Source organism: Thamnophis elegans, chromosome Z (genome assembly GCF_009769535.1).
Source record: "Thamnophis elegans isolate rThaEle1 chromosome Z, rThaEle1.pri, whole genome shotgun sequence".
Classification (NCBI taxonomy): Eukaryota; Metazoa; Chordata; class Lepidosauria; order Squamata; family Colubridae; genus Thamnophis; species Thamnophis elegans.
In genome coordinates this window covers 123,236,847-123,253,190 of record NC_045558.1, presented here as the reverse complement: position 1 = coordinate 123,253,190, position 16,344 = coordinate 123,236,847, and the positions used below count along the sequence as shown (strand labels likewise).

The window sequence follows — 16,344 nt, the reverse complement described above, 5'->3', positions numbered from 1 at the left end:
TGCTCCCAGGCACTGTCTTCTAATTTAGTCAAGAAATTACCTCCTTTGATACCGATTAAATGGGATTAAATGATTATTTAATCATTTAATCATTATAAATGATTTGCCAAGCTGAATCACATTAGCCTCTTTTATCTGTCTTTATTTCAGGGGTGTCTACAGGGCATGGGTTAAAATAAACCAAGATAGCAGCACAACAGTGCAATTAAAACTCATCCTTTATTGCATGTAAAAAAAACAGAAGAAGCTTTGATCACAATGCCATTCCTGTCATCTTGGCTTTTTCGACCATGCCCTGAACATATCCTTCTTTTATTTAGAGCAGTGGAAGGGTTTTTTTTTTGGTTTGTTTTTTTTTGAGCTTTGGCCCTTTGAAGAGGTGTGGACTTCAACTCCCAGAATTCCTCAGCTAGCATCACTGGCTGGAGAATTCTGGGAGTTGAAGTCCACATGACTTAAAGTGGGAAGGAAAGGAGGAGGAAGGGATCTGCAAGCAGCTTCAACATGGAAGGATGCTGATTGCAGTGGGCAGCTCTGGATTTCGGTAGAGGACAATTTGGGAACTTGATTTTGCTTTCTTTGCTGTGATACCCCTATTCTAGAGCTCAAATGACTCAGTCCTGATTAGAAGTGGTTCTAAAGGCCACAAAAAGAAAAGCAGGGGTGCAGAGCAGTGGTGGGATGGAAAAAATTTTCACACCGGTTCTGTGGGCGTAGCGTGGCATGGCTTGATGGGCATCACAGGGAAAGGATACTGTAAAATCCCCATTTCCTCCCCGCCCCACTAACCTGCTTTCCAGCTCTGTTCTCCTGTGCAGGGTAAAAGAAGAAGCCCCAGCCAATCAACTGGGACTGAAGAGGCAGCAAATAGATGGGGGCAGGGCCAGCCACAGTGGTAGGTTCTGGATCCTGTTGCAACCAGTACAGTGCAATGGGGCCAGGCGTCCACCACATGCAGTGTGCAGCAAGCGTGCAGTAAGCGCATGCATACTTACCACCCGCGATGCTTAAGCTGCTTGGTGGAGCGTCGGCAGGCACCATATGCTCCATGTGCATGCGCGGAAGCCCCAATCAGCTCAAATACAGGTAAGGAGGGCGGGCGAGTAGGTGTGGTCTCTAGAGCACTGTACCAGAATGGTACCTGGTGCTCCCAGCAGGCACTGGTACGTCTGTACCGGGGCGTACCGGTCGTATCTCACCACTGGCCAGCCAGAGGTGGTATTTGCCAGTTCTCCGAACTATTCAAAATTTCTGCTATCGGTTCACCAGAATCGGTCAGAACTGACTGAATACCATCTCTGGTGCAGAAGGAAACCATGATGTAGGAAACCAAGATACTTGTGGTTTATTCCACAAACCATGATTAAGACACCCAGGGGTAGGATGTGTTATGTGACTCAGACCATAAATCCTCATATCTTTTCTCTTTCTCTTGTGGTTCGCAGTCCATGCGCCGGATCAATCGAGGGACAGTGGGGGGATATTTCTTGGCTGGAAGGAAGATGATGTGGTGGCCGGTGAGTGACCAAAAGAGAGGTGGGAGAGAGGTCAAGGGACCCCAATAATTGGGGGATGGGACAGAGGGCACTCAAAAAGATTTTAGAGTAGGGGATGCAGCAAAGTATAGAAGGAAAAAGGAAAATCAAGTGGGTTATTTGGGAAGGAGAGGGATATGAAAAAATCTGCCAGTGATAGGCATGGGGATTAGACTAGATCAGGGGTCTCCAACCGGCGGGCAGGAAACCGGGCCACACAAACAAACGAAGCCCTATCTGAGGGATGCCGGCAGCACACGAAACTACACCCACTCCGGTCCATGGAAAAACTTCTCTCCACAGAACCGGTCCCTGGCAGCCGAAAGGTTGAGGGCCACTGGACTAGATGACCTCTAAAGTCCCCCGATCATAGAATTTCTATGAAGATGTGATAAGAGTAGGAGAGAAAGAAAAGTGAACTAAGTTACTGGATGAACTGGGAGACGAGACCCAAGGCGACAGGGCCCAGTAGATTTAGAAAGTCGATATGCTTTTTTTTTTAAAAGAAAACTTGGTGGTTGTGTTCACAGATTGGCGCTTCTCTCTTTGCCAGCAACATTGGCAGTGGGCATTTTGTGGGATTGGCAGGCACCGGAGCAGCGAATGGCCTGGCCGTGGCAGGATTTGAGTGGAATGTAAGTAGCACAAAAACAAGGTTGGGGGTTTCCCCAATGCAGGGGTAGGCAACTATGGCCCCTCTGTACGACTTGTGGACTTCAACTCCCAGAATTCCTAAACCAGGATGGGAAGTCCACAGGTCACAAAAGGGACATAAATTGCTCATCCTTGCCAAAGAGGAATTCCCACAAAGGGGGTGGGTGGGGGGTGGAGCAAGACCCACTTCATTTGCTGAGCAGAAATCACCAGAATACCTTGATGAGTCCCTGATTTCCCCCTCCCCAGGAGGGGGAAAGCAGAGAGAAAAGGAGTATCCACAGAGTAGGGCAGGTCAAAAAAAGCAAGATGGCCTCCCACGATTGTGCAATGATGCACATTAAGAGGCAGCAGTAGTTTTAGTACAATATGAATCAGTGGTGGGATTCAATTTTTTTTACTACTGGTTCTGTGGGCGTGGCTTGGTGGGCGTGGCATGGTTTGGTGGCCATGGTTTGGTGAGCATGGCAGGGGAAGGTAACTGCAAAATCCCCATTCCCTCCTGATTAGCTTGGACTCAGGAGACAGAGAATAGATGGGGCGGGGCCAGTCAGAGGCGGTATTTACTGGTTCTCTGAACTACTCAAAATTTCCACTACCGGTTCTCCAGAACTGGTCAGAACCTACTTAATACCACCTCTGATATGAATGCCGCCTTGCCTTTTTTGATTCCCACCCCGCCCATAACTCTGGTGCTGCGAGAGAAATTTTGTCGATTTCTACAGATAATCAGTAAGAATTGACAATGCAATACTGGAGGAAGCTTCACTTGTTTCCTTTCTGCCTGGCACAAGCAGCTGCAAATTAATCATCCAGAAGCTTTGATGGGGATTTTTTTTTTGGGGGGGGGGGAGAAAAAGATGGAAACTTGATCTATCCTGGTTTCTCATTAGTTTTTGTTTTCTTTCTTTTTAGGCTATATTTTTTGTTCTTCTCCTGGGATGGTTCTTTGTTCCAGTTTACCTCTCTGCTGAGGTAGTGATTTCTGCTCTCTATCACACATTGATTTGTTTCCTTGTCTGTGGCATTTTTAATCTTCCCAAAGAATTCAGGGCAGGTCCATCATTCTCTCCACCCTCCCTACTTTTCTTCACATCAGCTTTGCAAGGTAGATTAAGTTGAGAGCAGGGACGTGCAGTCAGGGGAGGCAGGGCCTCACCACTATCATCATGAAAAGAAAAAAATGTAAAAGGAAAAAGGCTGAGTTGCTGCCAGAGTCACAGTGGATGACTCTGCTTAGTGTTTAACTGTGTAAAAAAGCCTCTAAAAAGTGCCCTCTATAGGGGGTGGCAGGAGAACGAGGTGCCTCATTTAGTCTGACTTTATGATCACTCGAGTAGAGCCAAGCAAGGGTTAAAAGCCGAAAAATTCCTTATGTAGATGAGGCACGTCGTCCTCCTGCCTCCTGTAGAGGGTGTTTCTTTAGAGGCTTTTTAGAGGCTCTGGGATCAACTAGCTCAGTCTGACCTCAGAGCTCATGCCTTTTTCCTTTTACATTTTTTTTCTTTTCATAATGGCAGGCAAGAGCAGAGTTGAAATCCTCTCTGAAACAGCTGGAAAAGGTGCATGTGTGGGAAGGGGGGAGGAATTCAAAAAGTTTGATTGCATGCAGAGCCACGTTGCCTTTTCAAACACACACACACACACACACACACACACACACACACACCTGGATAAAAGTATATAAGCCCAGCTTCACTGATTACAAGTTTGAAAAGGCAACGTGTCTCCACCTGCAATCAAAGGCTCGGATCCGAAGGCAGCAGGGGAAGTGGGGGGGGGGGGTATGGCAGAGGAGCTGCTTTCAAGCCATTGGAAAATATATCCAATCCAACTTCTGTGTTTGTGTTTGTTTGAGAGTGAGTGAGTGAGAGAGGGATCCAACTTCTCTGTGTGCGTGTGTCTGTTTGAGAGGGGGGGAGGGAGGGAGAGAGGGAGCAAGGAAGGAGGGGGAGGGAGAAGAAAAAGAATGAAGGAAAACTTATTTCGCAAAGGAGAAAAAATGCTGTTGCTTTAAATCGGAACTGAGCATGCCTGGCTGTGGAATTCTGGGAGTTGAAGTCCACAAGTCTAAAAAAATTTGAAACCCATGTCAGTGCCTCACCAGCCATAAACCTCACTGCACATCACTGGTTGAGAGGAATGTTGCAGCCAAATATCCAGAGTGAGCTTGCCAAATGCCAGTCTCCTCCAAATTCTTAATTTAACCAAACAGGATCCATTCCTGTTATTTTATGCAACACAAAAAGTGCCTGGCCTTTAATACCATTCACCAGGCAAACCTGGTGACAGAGGAGGCAGATCTCTTGCCACCGAAAGTGTGCCAACCTGAGCGTGCCAACCCTGTCAAATCTTCTTGACACAGGGAAGTTCCCTGAGGATGGGCTCCAGCACAAGTGCAAAAGCTTGGAAGACAAAATCTCTGTTCCCTGTGACCAATCCTGATTGGATCCTGCAAATCCTCTTGTGGTCTGAGAGTGTTGCATAACATTTGAGTTGTGGATTAAACACTCTGGCCTTTGGGGGGATCTTCTGACACTGTGGGAAAAAAAGAGCCAGCTGGGTATAGTCATTAAGGTGCTGGGCTAGAAACCAGGAGATGGTGAATACTAGTCCCACCATAACCATGAAAGCTGGTTGGCTGACTTTGGGCCAATCTCTAGGAGACAGTGAGTTCCAGTCCTGCCTTAAGCATAAAAGCTGGCTAGGTGATTGTGAGCCAATCACCAGGAAACAGTGTGCTCTAATCCTACCTTAGGCATGAAAGCTATCTGGGTGACTTTGGGCTAATCATTCTTTCTCAGCCCAACCCATTTTACAGGATTGTTGTTCTGGGAAAAATGGGAGGAGAAAGTAGTATCAGTATGTTTGCTGCCTTGAGTTACCTACAAAGTAATAATGGTGGAATAAAAGTCTGATCAAGAAATCTATATACATAAGAGTGTGTGTGTGTGTGTGTGTGTGTGTGTGTGTGTCAGCATAACTCTGGAATGCCTCAAACAATTTCAACCAAACTTTGTACACAGATGATTTACTCTCTGGAAACAAATACTGGGGGGGGGGTGGGTAAGACACCCCTAACACTCCTCAGGGTGTGTGTTCTGTTAAAATACAGCCTGTGGTGCTTTAAAATGGTTTCTACTGTACTGTCATAAAATGGCTCCTATTGTACTGCCTAGTGGAGTTTCCATGGTAATGGCTTCACAGTACTACACAAGGGAGCTCCCTCTGGTAAGATGAAAAATCCAACATTAAAAATTACTTTTGGTCCAGACATTTTCCCCCTATAAATAAATACCTGGGCAACACCGGCTTATCAGTTAGTAATAAAAAAATGTAACCTGTTATCTGCTTCTTCCCCCACCCCCTGTAGGTTATCACAATGCCCCAGTACCTGAAGAAACGTTTTGGAGGCCAACGGATCCGTCTTTACCTCTCCATCCTATCTCTCTTCATGTACATCTTCACCAAAATATCAGTAGGTCATTTTTTCCAGTGACATGTCGTGGAGAATATTTGGAAATACGAATCTCTTTACTTTTGCCTTTTCAGGAAGGCTGGTATAAACATTCTCATGGTTTTTAAACTCTGATGAATCTGCACTTCTCCCTGGTGGCGTTTCTGCTTCTCTCACCTGCAGGTGGACATGTTTTCTGGTGCCGTCTTTATCCAGCAAGCCCTGGGCTGGAATATTTATCTGGCTGTCATAGCACTTCTGATCATAACCACCATTTATACCGCAACAGGTAACTTGGGTTCTTGGGCTGGGAACGAACTGGGTACATTGAGGTAGTCCTCAACTTACAACCATTCGTTTACATGTGAAGTTACAAATGTTTCTGAAAAAAATGACTTATGACCAGCCCTCACACTTATGACCATCGCCGCATCCCCACGGTCATGTGATCAAAATTGGAGCGCTTTGCAACTGGTGGGTGTTTAGGACGGTTGTAGCATCTTGGGATCACACAATTGCCATTGTCAGCCAGCTTCTGACCAGCTATGTCAAGAGGGGGACTTGGATTCATTTAATGACTGCATGGCGCACATAACGACTGCAGTGATTTATTTAACAACCATGGCCAAAAAGGTAATAAAACTGAACATGAGCCAGTTAACAGCTGCCTTGCTTAACAATGGAAATTCTAGCCCAATTGTGGTTATAAATCGAGGACTTACCTGTATTAAATAGGAAACTGAAATTCCTGGGCAATGTGATAAAATATAGCTGGGGGAAGAGTTCCAAACACCAAGCCAAAAGAAAGACTGGGTTTTTTTGTACGTGAGATATAATTATAGCCTTTTAGGCAGGGGGAAAAACATGGAAATAAATATGGAGGGAAAAATCACTTGATAATTAGAAGGATTCAGGAATGTCTGCAAGAGAAAGGTGGAAAAAGAGGGCAGCCCCGCCTCTGTGATTGAAGCTCCACCCATTTTTACCTTGTCATAACTGTTTTTAATGATCCTGGCAAGGTAAAAAATGTACCATAAGTTGACACTGATGAAGAAGAATATTTCTGGAGAGAGTCTAGTATTCGTTAGAAAAATGAAATAATGGAGTATTTGCTGTCACTTATTCACTTACTTGCTGGATACCCTGCCTGCTCCGCTACGAAACTATGTGATCAGGCTTACTAAATCAACACTTACAGCTTGAAAATTAATGAGTAGTTACGAGTGAGTGATATTTTATATATATAGAAGATTTGAAGCCAGGCAACTAGGCTTAATATTCTCCTCACCTCTAGAGAGCCAAATCTTCTTTTAGAATATTACCATTTAAAAATTCTTCTCTTCACCCCACAACCAACATTTAGGGGCCATTAACTCAGCTTACTTCCCTACTGGATTTTGTCCTTTTCTTCGTAATATTGCCAAATTTGCATTTGTCCCAGGATTACCATTCCTTTTTCAGATGGATGCTGCAATTCTGGATGCCCAAACAGCCAGACAGAATGCCAGCAGCCCAGCCCTCTATCACACACAATCTACACACACTATCCTATCAGCCAATTAAAACTTAATCCCTTCTAAAAAGAACAATGCAGTAGCCAGGAAGTAATCAGGCCGGAAATCTAGAAGAATTTTTCACAGAATGAACCTTTTCCCATCGCATGACCTGTCTGTTCCCTAAACACACACATGTAGAACAGGGGTGTCAAACTCGAGTTCATTGAGGGCTGCATCAGGGTTGTGTTTTACCTTGGGGGCTGGGGTGAGTGTGGCCAGTGTGGACATGGCCAGCTTGACATCACCCGTGCGGGGGTGCTTGTGACGAGCTCAGCGCTCTACCAGTAAAAACGAGCTCCATTTTTAGCTAAAATGCAATGGTGGGTTGCAGGTGGTATGCCCCCAGTACTGGGTACCGCTCCAGTATGGTGCTCCGGAGGGCCCACCCACCCGTGCTCCTTACCTGCCTTTAAAGTCTTCACCGCTTACGTGCACACGCATGGCACGTACAGCGCCCGCGCAATACTCCACCAAGCAGCTGGAGTGTCGCAGAGGCTCGCAGAGGCCTTGTTGGACAGTAAGACGCATGCACGCGTGCTGCACACATCCAGGTGGGCAATGCCGGGCCCATTCCAACTGTACTGGTTGGAACGGAATCCGGAACCGACCACTGCTACAATGGCTCCAGTGGTGGGATTCAAATAATTTAACAACCAGTTATCCGCCCTGATAATTTCTTCCAATAACCAGTTCACCAAACTGCTCAGAAAGTTAACAACCGTTTTTCCCAAAGTGGTGCGAACTGGCTGAATCCCACCACTGAATGGCTTCCTACAATCCTCTCCCAGCGAAAACAGAGCTCAGGAGGGCCACACGCAACCCTTGCAAGCTCAATTTTTGCTGGCAGAGAATAGGTTGATTCCCCTCATCTTTATAGGAGCCCCTCAAATATTAGAACATTGCCATCATATCACCATAGTCCTTCTTTTCACCAATTTCTGCAACCGTTCTTCATGTTTTAGCCTCTAGGCCCCTAAACATGCTGGCTAAGGAACTCTGAGAGTTGAAGTCCACAAGTCTTAAAAGTTGCCAAAGGTGGACACTCCTGGTTAATATAGTCTGAACATAAGAGGAATAAAAACCTAATAAGCTGGAACAACTCTTAATGTCAACATCCACAAAAAAGTCACCTTCCCTCTTGGTTAGTTTTCCTATCATTCCTTATGTGGCAAACTTACAAGTGTGATATCTTGCCTCTGCTATCATGTATCCTTAGTTTTTCTTTTCATTAGATTAGTCATATCTTGTAAAGTACATAATACATAATTCTTGTAAACATTCTTAGCCTTCAGCCCTAGATAGATGATTGATAGATAGATAGATAGATAGATAGATAGATGGATGGATGGATGGATGGATGGATGGATGGATGGATGGATGGATGGATGGATGGATGGAGATAACTATAAATAGATATATAGATATATAGATATATAGATATATAGATATATAGGTAGGTAGGTAGGTAGGTAGATATGGCAGGCAGGCAGGCAGGCAGGCAAGCACGCGCACACACACACACACACACACACACACACACACACTCCATAGGCAGGAAAGACTCAAAAGTTCTGAATCTCTTGTTTTAACAATAGCTTGTTCCACATCTAGCCATGACATCTGATTAATGACTAAGTAATCACACACAATCTGAAGTTTCTTCCTTGTTTGTAAGGCAGGGGTGTCCAACCCTGGCAACTTTAAGACCTTAGACTTCAACTCACAGAATTCCCCAACCAGGATGAAGACCACAGGCCTTACAGTTGCTAGGATTGGATACCCTTACTTTAATAAGGTCTCCACCAGAGCTGCCCGTATGTTATATATGGCAAAGGAAGCCAAAAACAAGTCTTGGTTAATGGAGCATCCCAAGATACATGATGTATAACTGAAAAAAATGTATAAGAGGAAATTTTTCAACTTACCAATTCTCTCTCCCTCTTGAAAATGAATTTTATTTGGTCTAGTCAAGCTGGATATCAGAATCTCCAAACTTTTTGTGATGGGGTTGCAAAACCAGGCCAATCTCCCATAGGCAGTTTCAGCAGCATTCCATGGGCAAGACCCTAACACAAGACAATGGGTTATTTTATAATTAAGCAAAGAACTAAATATGCAACAATATGATTGGTTACCCAAAAAACAAAAGGTTTGTAAACCAGATTTATGTTGGGCAACAACAAAATTTCCTCCTAGCTCCAACGGTCGTCTACATCCTTTCCTATCTAACTCTAACAAGGTACGGTGTTTCTCAGCCTCCGCAACTTTAAGATGTGACTTTCAATTCCCAGAATTCCTCCAACCAGTTTCCCCAATTCTGGAGTTGAAGTCCTCACATCTGAAATTTGCCAAGGTTGAGAAACACTTTTCTAGATCATCAAGGGAAGGAGGAAGGAGTGTCGCTTGATAGCAAGCTGTAGACTTGTCAGACAAAGGAACTTGTGTTCTGTGCTTGGCATTTTCAGCTAATGTGAGGAAGACATTAAAATATATATATTTAATGTTTTTAATAAACATAGTAATAAAACCAAATTAAACAAAAAGAGAGAAAGATAATAGAAAAAGACAACAGAAGATAATAATACAGAAGTGGCTTCCAACTTGCATCACACCAAGCATAAACTGATATGCTAGCTTTTCACCTTTCTTTTAAAGTTACAGATATAAAAAACATCTTCTCCCCATAGCGTTTTATCATCTTTTCAATTCTGGTTCAGCAAAATATACATTAGGAGTTAACAGAAATATCAAACAAATACTGTAATATCAATGGAGGAAAATATGTGTAGCTCAGTGTTGAACCACATGTGGAGTCCTTGATGTTCTCTGAGCTTGGTTGTTTTCTTGCAGACATTTCATTACCCAACTAGGTAACATCTTCAGGTCTAGAGGGGAATGGGATGTACTCTCTTGTTTATATATAGCAGCATACCCTGTCAGTATAGGTGGGGGTGAACTTCTTTTTGGTACTTCTTTGATTATGTTGTTATTTAAACTATTATGTTGTTATTTAAACTGAAGATATTACTTAGCTGGGTAATGAAACATCTGCAAGAAAACAACCAGCTGAGAGAGCACCAAGGATTCCACAGATGAGAATCATTTATTCCTAGTCAAATAATTCAACTTTACTATATATTTCTTCTTTTTGCTTTGCATAACCTTGACCTTTAAATCCTTCCTATGGCATTGCAGGATTTGATCTTTCATCACTGTTTGGTATTTAAAATAAATATTCAAAGACATTTCAAAACTACCAGCCTACTTTGTAAATCACATAAAGAGACAATATCCAAGTTTTCTTATCAAAGCTTTTTCCAAATCCAGATCCTTTCCTTGATTTTTCTTTTGTGTTTCCATTTTGGTAATTTCATTTTTTGTGGTTTTCCATGTCTCTTCCATACTCTATAATATTTAAGTCAAGTCAATTTTTTTAAAAAATATTCTTGCTTAATAGTCAAAAGAAGAAACTTAGGAAGGACCTACCATAACGGATCATGCCAGGGGTAAAATCTACTTACCTTTGCTAGGGGTTCGCACATGCATGTGCCACCTCTACACATGTGCAGGACCTTCCACGCATGCACAGAGGGTCAAAAATTGATGTGATGACACCTGGGTGGGTGGGCAGAGCCCTGCTACTGATCCTGCTTGCAAAAGTAAGTAGAACAGCGGGGGGTGGGGAGGAAATCCACTATGCCACATGATTTAGATTAGCTAGAAAGCAGGAAATCCTGCTTTCTGGCTAATATAAATCGTGCATCACAGCTGATTGTCAGAAATACCAGTTCGGGAGAAGTGGTAGCTTTTTTTACCACTGGTTCGGGCGAAGCTTATTGCATTTCACCCCTGGATCATATACTTAAAAGTGGCAGAGAGAAGTTTGCACCTTAGACTCTCAAGATTCTGTTAATGTAGCTTTACAAAATTGTAGAATTAGCTCATCTGGTCATGTTTCCAATAAAAGAACAGTGTCTATCATTCTTTGAGTAGAAAAGGTCAGCAGGATCTAAAAGAAATCAAACATACAGATAGCCCTGGATTTACAACCATTTAATGACCGTTCAAATTTACAATGGGGCTGAAAAAAGTGATTTATGTTTATTTGTCACAGTTATGGGCATTACAGCATCCTCCTAATCAAAATTTGGACACTTGGCAACTGGCATGTATTTATGATGGTTGCAGTGTCCCAGGGTCATGTGATCCCCTTTTGCAGCCTTCTGACAAATAAAATCAATGGGGAAGCCAGAATCAGTTAACAACTGTGTTGCTCACTTAAAAATTGATTCACTTAACAACTGTGGCCAGAAAAGTCATAAAATGGGGCACAAGTCCTTTTACAACTGTCTTGCTTGGGATGAGTGGGGATCACAGATCAAAAACAACTGATATTGTTCTCTCAAAATATGTTGCCTACAACCCTCTTCGTCTTTCCCAGGTGGGTTTGTCCTTATTGCAGAATGACATTTAAAGGACCCTCAGGTGCAGATAACAGAGAGCCAGTTGTATAAGGAACCAAAGTAGGGGTGGGCTTCAAAAGTTTCAGCAACGGTTTCTCTGCCCGATTGCTGGGTGGACATGGCCATGGTAGGCTTGGCTGGTTGGCCTCCTTCATCACGGGAGGGGAGCGTTTTTGCCCTGGAGGCTTTCCTCAAGCCTCTGGGAGGGCGAAAACTGCCTCTCCCAGGCTCCAGAGACCCTCTGGAGGCCGGAAACAGGCCCATTTCTGGCCTTCTGGAACTTCCGGGAGGCCCATTTTCCCCACTCCTCAAGCCTCTGTGTGGGCCCTGCACTTACCTCGAATCCTAGAATGTTACCCAGTGCTCCGGGCAGGCCCCGGTACGTCCATACCAGGGCGTACCTCCTGAAACCCATCAAATCATTGTCATACATGCATATGAGTGTCCATCTTACTTTCAGGAGGATTAGCAGCCTTGATGTACACGGACACAGTGCAGACTTTTGTCATGATTGGAGGCGCTTTCGTTCTGATGGGGTTTGGTGAGTAGGATGCTGAAGATACAAGACTGGGTTTCTTCTGTCATCTCAAACTGCAGAAAGTGGGTTCCAGTAGCCTCACACATAGGAAAACACAATGGAAGTGGATACAGGTAGTCCTTGACTTACGACCAGTTGCCTCGTCGCTTCTCAAAGAAGAGGGGGGGGGGGTGTCAAGCTATTTTCCAAAGCACCTGTAGGGCAGGAGAAGAAGCAACGGGTGGAAACTAATCAAGGAGAGAAGCAACCTAGAACTAAAGAGAAATTTCCTGCCAGTCAGAACAATGAATCACTAATTCTCTATAAGGGAGTTCATGTTACATTACATCAGCCATTTATAATGCTCTGGCATTTTTATCAAATGTGATGCTCTGAAATTTTTGTCACTAAAGGGCAGGAATGGTGGGAAGCCTCATACAATAAATCCTAATTTTTAAGGACAAAAAATAACACAATTTCCACAGATTCACCTATTTTTTGTACATTTTTTAAAAAAAGATTTGAACCAGAGATAAATTGGATCAGTAAACTTTTCAAACTAACCCTTATTTACTAAAATCTTTGTGATGAACATAGTTAGATACCGTAAGTTGCACATGCAATGAGATTCTGCCATTTTTGCAATTACATATTTGTGTGTGTGTGTGCGTGTAATATATATATATATATGTTATATTTATGCTGATAAATAAATAAAGGGAGACTAGTATAGATCTATTTCAAGCTATTTAGCTCTCATCAGCTAGCCATACCCAAGTTTTTGGGAATCGAACCTGTGCTCTATTGCCTCCCAGGCAGGGAGTTAACCATTTGAGCTACAGAGAATGACTCCTTTATCAGCCAGCCAGGGTGGGAGGTATATACTTAAAGTCACAATACTTGGGCATACCAGGGGTTGTGACTTTAAGTATATACCTCCCACCCTGGCTGGCTGATAAAGGAGTCGTTCTCTGTAGCTCAAATGGTTAACTCCCTGCCTGGGAGGCAATAGAGCACAGGTTCGATTCCCAAAAACTTGGGTATGGCTAGCTGATGAGAGCTAAATAGCTTGAAATAGATCTATACTAGTCTCCCTTTATTTATTTATCAGCATAAATATAACAAATGTAACAAAAAAGGCAACAGTAAAAAATATTGGGTTTCTGTCTGGATGGACTCTTGTGACGAGCCTAATGACAGAGAGTGGAAGTGTGACCTTCCTCCCATACTTGGGCATACCAGGGGTTGTGACTTTAAGTATATATATATATATTTGGAACGCATCAAGCAATTTCAACCAAACGTGGTAAACAATACAATACAATACAATACAATACAATACAATACAATAGCAGATTTGGAATTAACCTTGGAGGTCTTCTAGTCCAACCCCCTCCCTAGGCAGGAAACCCTATACCGTTCCAGACAAATGGCTCTCCGACATCTTCTTAAAGACTTCTAGTGTTGGAGGCAAGCTGTTCCACTGATTAATTGTTCTCACTGTCAGGAAATTTCTCCTCAGTTCTAAGTTGCTTCTCTCCTTGATTAGTTTCCACTCATTGCTTCTTGCCCTGCCTACAGGTGCCTTGGAGAATAGTTTGACTCCCTCCTCTTTGTGGCAGCCCCTGCATGTTACAGATGACTTACTCTCTGGAAACAAATACTGTGGGCGTAAAATACTACTAACACCCCTTGTTGTGTGTGTGTGTGTGTTCTAAGATATAGCCTGTTAAAATGGCTTCCACTATACTGATTTAACATGGCTTCCACTATGCAGCACAGTGGAGTTGCCATGGTAACAGTACTCCACAAGAGGGCTCCTTCTGCTAAGGGGGAAAATCCAGCATCACAAATTACATTTGGTCTGGACATTTGTGAATGTTTAATACAGGATTGGGGTAAACCAATACCCGGGCAATGGTGGGTTAACAGCAACTTAATTAAATTATTCAGGTTCAACTGATCCTATCAATCTAAAACAAAATTTAACTTTTTAAAAGATGTAACAAAAGACCTGCTATGCTGGATTGCAATTTCATTGCACATGGAAAAAAGTTAGAGGGAGGGAAGAGATCTCCAAACTGGGAAACAGCAAGAGTAATGTAACATGCAAACATCTGAATAAAAATGCAATTTCAGTTCCAGCGTGATTATGACTCTTCCCATACAGCTTTCAATGAAATCGGAGGTTATCAAGGATTATTTGACAAATACATGGAGGCTATTCCCAAGCAGACACTTTCACCCATCCCTGCCCTCTACAACATCTCGTCTTCCTGCTACCTGCCCCGTGAAGACTCCTTCCACATGATCAGAGATGCCACCACTAGCGATCTGCCCTGGCCAGCTCTCATCATCGGCCTTTCCATCAACTCTCTCTGGTATTGGTGCAGTGACCAGGTACAATTTACAATTCCTTACTTACAAAGCAACAGAGATGCCTAGAAGCCTCACACTACCTATTGTTGTTAGTTGCGAAGCTGTGTCCGACTCAACATGACCTCATGGACAACATTCCTCCAGGCCTTCCTGTCCTCTCTCATTCCCTGGAGTCCATTTAAGTTCACCCTGACTCCATCCAGCCACCTCATTCTCTGTCGTCCCCTTCTTCTTTTGCCCTCAATCGTTTGCAGCATTAGGCTCTTCTCCAGTGAGTCCTTCCTTCTCATTAGGTAGCCAAAGTATTTGAGTTTCTCTTTAGGATCTGGCCTTCTAAAGAGCAGTCAGGGTTGATCTCCTCTAGGACTGACCGGTTTGATCGCCTGGCAGTCCAAGGGACTCTCAGGAGTCTTCTCCAGCACCACATTTCAAAGGCCTCCATTCTTTGGCGTTCAGCCTTCCTTATGGTCCAACCTTCACAGCCATCCATTGCAACTGGGAAAACCATAACCTTGACTATACACACTTTTGTAGGCAGGGTGATGTCTCTGCTTTTTAGTATGCTGTCTAGATTTGCCCTAGCTTTCCTCCCCACTACCTATACATGATATTAAATCCTGCTATTATGCCTAAGAAGGTTAAAGTTTTCCTAAGGCTTTCAGGTGGAAATAATTAATCAATCAGAATAGAGCTGGAATGGATTTTTGAGATCTTCTATTCCCACCCTCCTGCTCAAGCAGGAGACCACCCCCCCACTACCATTTCAGACAAGTCCAGTCTCTTAAAAAACCTCCAGTAATGAAGCACCCACAACTTCCGAAGGCAAGCTGTCCCACTGGTTAATTGTTCTAACTTTAAGGAAGTTTCTCCCTAATTCCACGTTTATTGTGCATAACCTTTTATTATGGCCCCTGATCGTTTGTTGGTATGGAAGGAAAATTACTTATATTTAAGGCCAAGCCTCTGTTAAACTGAATTCAACTTCTAACTTTATATATATATATGGAGATAAATAAAAATCTAATATATTTATTTATTTATTTTTATTTTATTTATTTATTTATTTATCAGCACAAATACAACATATATATATATATATATATATATATATATATATATATATATATATATATATATATATATATATATATATACACATACATATATACATACATACATACATACATACATACATACATACATACATATATATATTTTATATATATATATATATATATAAACCAATAGTATAGAGCCTCTGCTTCTTTCAGATTTACATATTTTTGCTTTTCTGTCTAATGTACAAACTTTCATGGTGGACTCTCATTGAAGCATTACCTAAATACAATCCTGTGTGGCTTTTTCAATCTCAGCCATGCTTAGCTAGGTTACTCTCACTTATAGTGCAAAGTACCTGCACTATAGGTTCTGATTGATTTGATTTGATTTGATTTAATGAATTTATAGGCCGCCCAATCCTGAAGGACTCTGACCCATTCTGGAGCCATTCTGGAGAACCGGTAGTGGAAATTTTGAGTAGTTCAGAGAACCGGTAAATACCACCTCTGTCTGGCCCCGCCCTCATCTATTCTCTGCCTCCTGAGTCCCAGCTAATTGGGAGCTAATGCCCACCAAGCCATGCCCACCAAGCCACGCCCACCAAGCCACGCCCACAGAACTGATAGTAAAAAAAATTTGAATCCCCACATTGTTTTAGTGAGACTCACCCTTAGAAACATCCATATCTGGAATTCTATATAGCCTTTAACTTTATATATACAGA

The 16,344-nt window shown here is 42.9% G+C and overlaps 1 protein-coding gene across 1 annotated transcript in view; it reads left to right on the top strand.

Moving 5' to 3' along the window:
- Window positions 1-1,438: 1,438 nt before the first annotated feature.
- Window positions 1,439-16,344, top strand: part of SLC5A2 (solute carrier family 5 member 2) — a 33,738-nt gene continuing 18,832 nt past the window's right edge. The window contains exons 1-7 of the mRNA XM_032234548.1: window positions 1,439-1,517; window positions 2,066-2,170; window positions 3,105-3,164; window positions 5,563-5,667; window positions 5,830-5,935; window positions 12,126-12,206; window positions 14,353-14,582. Of these exons, the coding sequence (XP_032090439.1) occupies window positions 1,449-1,517; window positions 2,066-2,170; window positions 3,105-3,164; window positions 5,563-5,667; window positions 5,830-5,935; window positions 12,126-12,206; window positions 14,353-14,582 (756 nt within the window). The 5' untranslated portion in view covers window positions 1,439-1,448. The remainder of the gene's footprint in view (window positions 1,518-2,065; window positions 2,171-3,104; window positions 3,165-5,562; window positions 5,668-5,829; window positions 5,936-12,125; window positions 12,207-14,352; window positions 14,583-16,344) is intronic.